This window comes from Zingiber officinale, chromosome 9A (assembly GCF_018446385.1).
Source record: "Zingiber officinale cultivar Zhangliang chromosome 9A, Zo_v1.1, whole genome shotgun sequence".
Taxonomy (NCBI): domain Eukaryota; kingdom Viridiplantae; phylum Streptophyta; class Magnoliopsida; order Zingiberales; family Zingiberaceae; genus Zingiber; species Zingiber officinale.
The window spans coordinates 46,574,032-46,581,440 of record NC_056002.1 but is presented as its reverse complement, the minus strand read 5'-3'; the positions used below and the strand labels follow the sequence as shown (position 1 = coordinate 46,581,440).

General features: G+C 32.0%; 1 protein-coding gene across 1 annotated transcript; it reads right to left on the bottom strand.

The window, feature by feature from the left end:
* Positions 1-597: 597 nt before the first annotated feature.
* Positions 598-7,091, bottom strand: LOC122021318 (DNA replication complex GINS protein SLD5-like). Its single transcript, XM_042579434.1, has 6 exons — positions 6,894-7,091; positions 5,986-6,108; positions 5,825-5,904; positions 5,629-5,738; positions 1,051-1,126; positions 598-970 (listed from the first exon to the last, which is right to left on the bottom strand). The coding sequence occupies exons 1-6, from the start codon at positions 7,068-7,070 to the stop codon at positions 871-873; spliced, it is 666 nt and encodes a 221-aa protein (XP_042435368.1). The 5' UTR covers positions 7,071-7,091; the 3' UTR covers positions 598-870.
* Between the last annotated feature and the right edge of the window lie 318 nt (positions 7,092-7,409).

Genomic DNA, 7,409 nt, shown 5'->3' with positions numbered 1-7,409 from the left:
AAAGGTAAAACAAACGTTCGAAGAAAAAAACAATAGAAAAGAATTTATCAAAAAAAGGGTAAAAAAACAATTAAATCATATAAAAAATTATTAATCTTTTGTACCCAACACTTAAAAACCTAGATTCTATAAATCAAACCCAGCTAAAAGTTTTTAAAATAAAAAACCTGCCCATAATGATGTTGGCACAAGTTTCAAAAAGAAAAAACCCCAAAGAAACATTCGTTGGAGATGCCCTAACACATAAAAAATTAATTTAAATTATGTTCAAATGATTTTAATGAAAATAAATTTTTTGATTTAAATATACTCTATATAAAAATTTTTAAGCAAATTAAATTAATTCATTTTTATATATTATAACAACTATGCCGTTACTACTAAATAATATTAAAATAAAAATATCTTCGAAAAAAATATCATTCCATTGATTCAAATAATTTAAAATACCTTTTTAATTTTCACCATAAAAAATTACCTAATCCCTAGAATTCCGGAGAGTTAGATTGATGTACATAGATAAATCTTCCAAATAGTTCTACGAGTATAATATTATATGTACACATTAATATCATTGTGCAGTCTAGCACCTTGGAATATCGCTAAACTTTAATCACGACTCTAATCAAACCAAAGTCTACAGGATGTTATATCAACACAAATTAAACAAGTCTAATACTCATGATTTTTCCCAATCAAGACACCAATGCACAGAATGTGAGGTTCATAAACGACAAAAGACAAATGTTAGATTATCTTAAAAATCTAAAGGCAGCAAACAACATACAAAAGTAAGCCTCTTACCAGATCCTTGAGCAACTCCCATGCAAAGAAGGTAATTCTTCCCCACTATTTTCCATGAGACTTGAGTCACACAAGATCAATTTGGCCAGCCTCCACTAGACCTTTTATTGATTTATAACGGACGACATTTAAGTCATCAGCAACCAAGTCAATAATCTCATCCCCGCTACAGTAAATAAAGTAAAAAATGAGCACAAGATAAGCATATGAGAAAAACAAAGAATGAAGGCTGTCTTAGATAATTACACGTCATCCAGCTGAAAAGCTCCAACTGCATCCTTGGTCTTGCAAAAGACGAAGGTATCTAGCTGGGGCTGGGGAACTAAATATTTCAGATGAAAAATTGATTTAGAAATGGTTAGGAAGACAAAATTGATCAATATGGATTTTAAACTCATGTGCTTATATGTATATATATAACAATTATAATAAATAAAAAGAAAAACACAATGAGTTCTTATACTTGAGGCTATGGAAGTAACTCTTTCTATGGTCCAAAATCAAATATCAGGAATAGGGTGAAAAACACAAGATGATGAACAAGGAGGTAGTGAGGGCAGTGATGCAACACGAAAAAGCACATTGCCCAAAAAAAAAAAAATTCAAACGACTCAATTCACCAAACAGAAAATACATTATTAAATTAGAAGTTGAATTAATACATGAGATCTTAATCCTTTATGGGCACAAATCAAATCATCTAAAAACTCTTATCTATAAAAAGATAATAAACTTTTAACATCTCTTAGAAATAAAAAAAAGAATTTTTAAACTCTAAAATTTTAAAGGAAATGTTTAAATTTATCCTTAATTTTTGAACTACTCATCGTCCCCACCAAGGATACGAGATTCTCCCGTCAATAGATGTATCATTCTCCCCGACCAAGGAAAGCTTGACTCCAATTGTCATTTCCAAAAATAAGTTGTAATAATTAAATTTACTGAACGTGATTTCTTCAATATTTTGTCATAGGTGGCCAATCCAATGAGTGAAATTGGTGGGTCTTTATCTTTTCTTCATTTCTTGAAAAGACAATTTTTATTATCACCTTTTTCTGCAAACATCTTCTCTAACTAATTAAGAATGGTTGTATCTTATCTCATCTTGATTTTTTATGATGGAACCTAATTTTAGTTTTCTTTCTATTCAATTGCCTCATTCCAATGAGTAAGAAAATTGTACGACTGCTCTAGAACTAAATACCTTCTCTGTGGCTCTCTTGAAACAAAATCAATACACATGGCTCTCCTACAACAATATCAACATACAAAAATACAGACTCAAATGTCTCCCAGCTGTTTAGCATACAATGTAATTTGAAATTGAGTTAATGTTTATGAAATTGATGAATTTACTAAGTATTGGCATTAATATTTCTCATATAATGAATGGTATAATGAGTGCTTTCAGGGAGTAATTATGAAACGATTTATCATATTATTGACTACTTTATACTAATCATTACTCAGTACAATTTCAGTATTGATATGTGTCTAGTGAATAAAAGTAGACAAGAAATTTTCTAGGCCAACAAGCTTTAGGGTCATGAATAACTATAACCAAACATAAACTGACTAAAGTGTTAATTGTTTTATAAATTTTAAAACTGATGTCTTACTTCCTTGTATGATTATTCTTATTTTGTTCCATTTGTTCTTTTGGTCTTTTAGGATAGTATGGTAGCATTGTAATTTGTATGGTTATATTTAATTAGTAGCATTTTGTCAAAAGTTCTCTCATGTGCACAGTGAAATCTTAGTCTATTGGATAAAAGAAGAAGAAAATTAACTATTTAAGCTGACAAATTTTATAGACATGAATATGTACCAACTAAAGTCTTAATTGATTTATAACGGTGTTCTAATTTATAAGACTATATTCTGATTAGTAGCATGTTGACCATTCTTTAAAAAAGACAAATTAACAAGAGGTTATTCGAAGATTATAACATCAAGGCACTCACTGAGGTGTCACCAGAACTCTTTTTTAAGGTTAAGCCATCAAGGAATATTCTATAGTCAGTCATCAATTGAATCTCTTAAGGTTAAATCATTAAAAGGATCTCTAAGCTTAGATCAATAGAGGATTAATTTTCTAAGGTTAACTATTATAGTTCAATTACACATTGATGAGTTTTAGATAAGTTAGGAGCTTTGGTTGTTATTTTCAAAATAGGTGTTCCTTTTCAATAATCTACTTCCCTATTCCCTTTTAACTTGAGACTGTATTTTTGGTCTGTGATGTTCTAGATGTAGAGTAGTAATCATTCTCTAAAATTTTCTTACTTATGTTAGTATTCAATCCATTTGGCTTTAAATAAAATAGCCCACGTCTAAATCACAATAAGACACATTTCCTTTGAATTTCTAGTCTATCTAATAAATCAAAGAATCAAGCTAAATTCTTTGTTAAGATCACAATGCCCGCATAAATGTTCAAATTAAGACCAATCTATGCTGCCTTCTCATTTCAAGAAAATGTTTATTAGGTGATTTTCCATATCAATCTAAATTAGCTCTAACACTATTAAAATTTCTTACCTGCTCCAATAAGTTTATACAAATCATAAAATAGAGGTCATGTCATGATTCCAATTAATCAATCTGAAACATATTATCATTTTTTTTTAAAAAAATGACAATTCTTCTCAAAACATAGGGTAATGTGATGGCCGATAAGTGTCCCTATTATCTATAGAGTTCCATGCCTAGAAACAATAATATTCATTAAAACTATTCGTATGATCCACTTTAATTTCCATAAATTTAAGCTCGGCCTTTGAGTGTAGTTGCTATAACTCTCACTTCTAAAATTTGCATCTCTCATGTATTGGTGATAACAAACTCCACCCATGACAAACCCGTCATGGCCGGTCCCAAGCCCGAATAAAAGAGGAGGGTTGCGTTAGGTTGTTGTGTTAAAACTAAGACAAATGTTCAATGAATGAATCGATGATAACAATAGTATTACCACTCATAAACATATTAACAAAATAAAATAAAGATGATGGATGACAATATAATTTAATTAGGGGGGTGATAGCAGTGTGGCAAAGTAATGATCGAAAAACAAGCTCAAGGCTGCTAGGCTTGAGTCACAAGCAGGAGCAAAACATGTTGAAAGGAAAGGAATCAAATAGGATAACTTATGGGTGAGATTCTGATCAAGTTTGTGTTCATGGGAGGAACATAAGGTGCCTTGGTAGAACAAAACACAAATCTGGCATTGGAGGGGGTTGGCTCACCAAGGAACCATGGAATTCCAACACCAATATAATTTGATGTGACGTGAGAAAATCACATAAAAAAGATTCAAATAGCTTAGCTTTCTGAAGAGGAAAAATATTATTAAATTAGAAGATAATATAAAATATCGGATCTTAACCTCATTTCTGGACTTGAAATAAGATCAAGTCATCTAAAGGCTATTTTATCTCAAAAAATATAACCAACTTTTAAAATGACCAATTTTATTTCTACTAGGAGAGCACCTAAAAAATGTTAAATTTGTAATTGTCAATACCTTGCAAATCATGTTTCACTATCCTTCCTTTCCCCACTTGGCCTCATGTTGAAAGCACCACCATGCTCCTAATATCATCAACAAATTCCATTTTCATACATCTTTCAATTTATTTATATTAAGAAAGGAGATTAGTTGTTCTCTTTCACTTCCAATATCTTCTCTTTCTCCTCACTCAAGTAGTTGTGAGAACATTCCTCTCTCTTTATACATCTCCTATTTTGATAGAATTAGATAACCGTATTTACATTACTCTCTCGATAGTTTGTTCCTTTTATCACTTCAAAGAGTAGATGTTGGAACCCTGATATCACCAATTTTCCTTTCATTTATTGCAAGTTAATTTATCTCATCAAGAAGATGCTAAAATTTTACTCTTTCTTAATTTAAAATTTCATTCATGTTTGAAACCTTTACAAGAGCAAAATCTTTTCCTATAATAACCTTAGTAAGGTTTTAGAAAGTGTTTGTAACTGATATGAAATTTGACCCATTGCATAAAGCCTATGTTGTATGCAAGGGCATATGTGCTCCATAATAAAAAATTATTTATATTGACAAAAATACTTAACATATCTATAAGAAAGTATACTAATCAATTTATCCAACTAATAATTCCTGATAAAATAAATACGCAAATCATACAATGTAAAATACATTATAGCAACCTACAACTGTGTGGAATAAAAACACAAATCAATTTGCTGACTTCAATCCATACAAATAATTTTATGGGACTCTTTTGTTTTGTGTAACAAGTCTAGCATGATTGTTATCATGCACCAACTTGAAGGGAAGTGTAAGAATAAATTATTTAGTTTCATACAATCAATTAGGCTATGTGTTAATTAATCAAATATAATATTCTTTTCTCTATAGAAATCCCCTTAAGTCAGAATCAGGCTGAATTATGGGGTCCTTGACTGGCCAATAGAAGCAGCAGTTCACAAGTCAAGACCCGAGGCATGAATATAGAAATCTAGCTTTTTCATGAATGATGGAATGATGAATTTCTTTAGGAAAATACTGTTACCACAGCATGAATCATATGACCATCTTAGTACTAGTCCTTGGAAAGAATCAGTGGTTTCTAGGAGTATATGGAATATGAAATGATTTCGGCACCAGCATAGGAACTAGTCATGATGGTGAACCATTAGACAAAAGATCAAACAATCCCAATTATTGTTTGAAAATCAATAAAAGAATACTTAACTCCTAACATATCCTCAACCTGAGCACAAAGAAGTAGGTTGCAAGAGTAAAAAATTGAAGAAGTAGAACTAAATACAACATTATACCCATGTCATCTTCATCACTTGAGATGGATTGTTTCAGAATGGACTGGTATCCATAAGGCAACCTTTCTAACACTGATTCGTTAAGATGCTTCTCCATTATATCTATGCACCTTCAAAATGCATCACCATGTAAAATCACCAAACCAAAAACATAAACAGGGTATTTCTTCTTTTGAAAAAAAAGCTTTACTCATACCTTTTTGTGAACTTCTGCTCTTGCTCAGACAGTTTGTTCCAGAGGTCAGTCTTTGATATGTGGATCATGTACTTCTCAATCTGTATTTGTTTTTCTTTAGAAAGCATTTTGAATAAAACATTTTGCTGTAAATTTTCATGAATATCTGAAGTGGTGATTACCTTTTGTAGACGAATCCGAAGATATGATCTCAGAAGAAATAAACTGCGATCCAAATCCATTTGGTAAAGAGAAACAATGAGATCATCAACACCATTATCCACAAATTCCTCCACAGTTTCTTCCTAGGATAAAGTTACACAGTCCATGATATTGAAATTAAAAGTGGTATAATAAAAACTAAGATACGTTACTTAACAGTATACTTTTAGCCATGCTTATTAACGTGATTGTACCTGAAGGACTAAGCACTATAAATTCAATTTCAACACATTTCCATTATTAATCAAGCAGCTCATAATAAAATGAAAGAGAATAATCATCCATAATCATTCATAATTTTTATTGATCCTTCCAAATATCATATTATCAGCTCAGACGATTTACCAAATTCTCAGAGAAGAGTAATTACATGCTTCCAATTTAACCTGAAAGTGAATCTAAATAATAAGATTATATTTCCTGCACTCTGGAAAAGTGTTATCCAGTTAGTTACTCAGATTCTTGATGAAACACTATGATTTCCTACAAAGGCGAAAACTGAATAAGGGAGTCCTGTGTTTGCCTAATTTTGGATAGATGTTGTATTTATTGTAGGAGAAATCCAGAGTGATTTCTTCATAAACAAATCCAGTTAAAATATATTAGACTAGGACCACCATGATTCTATAGAAACACGTAAAGTTCTTAAGTGCTCCAGAGATAAATCTGGCACGAAAAATTAAACCCTATCATACTGCATTTGGTAAAGGAAAAGAGTTTTCCAACATCTACTCAGAAATTAAATTCTCGTTCTCCAGTATTTTGAGCTTTCACTCCATCCATTAACTAAAACGAAACCAGAACATCGCATCAGATCTATTACAGAAGATTAGCCATTGATTACTTCGCCGGTAAATAAATCACTCACTATCAGCTTGATTTGCTCCCGGATGCGGAGGACGAGGGAGGCCTCGAACTGGAGGATCTCGGGAGCCGCCTTCTCGTTCCGCCATGCCCGCTTGAGCAGATCCACGTCCGTCGTGGCCGCCAGCAGCGATTCGTCCACTTCCGCCTCCGCGCTCCACGTTCCCGACCCGGATGCCATTGCGCTCGCGGACAAGAAATCCCGCAGGACGATTGGGATTTCCGTATTTAAATCGGGTCCAGGCCGGTGTACTCGCCGAACCCGGTCCGATTTTTTTTTTTTTTTTTAAGAGGAGAAAAAGAAAATTTTCATCCTCCAAATTCACATTTTCTAAAACTACCCCTGAAATTTTGAGAATTAATTTTGAGAATTAATTTTGAAAACATTTTATCACCCGCCCATTTTTGATATTTCACAGAATGACAACATAGCATTTCTTCCCTAGTAGTGAAATATTAGATGAAAATATATTTTTGCACGAAAGACTTGGCAGATAGGAGACTGTTGTTATATGAAGAT

Coding starts and splice junctions, on each gene's coding strand:
- LOC122021318 (XM_042579434.1), bottom strand. CDS start 7,070: ATGGCATCCGGGTCGGGAACGTGGAGCGCGGAGGCGGAAGTGGACGAA. Junction 1,127..5,628: donor AAGTGATGAAGATGACATGG/GTATAATGTTGT, acceptor TGAAATATTTAG/TTCCCCAGCCCCAGCTAGAT. Junction 971..1,050: donor GCTTTTCAGCTGGATGACGT/GTAATTATCTAA, acceptor TATTTACTGTAG/CGGGGATGAGATTATTGACT.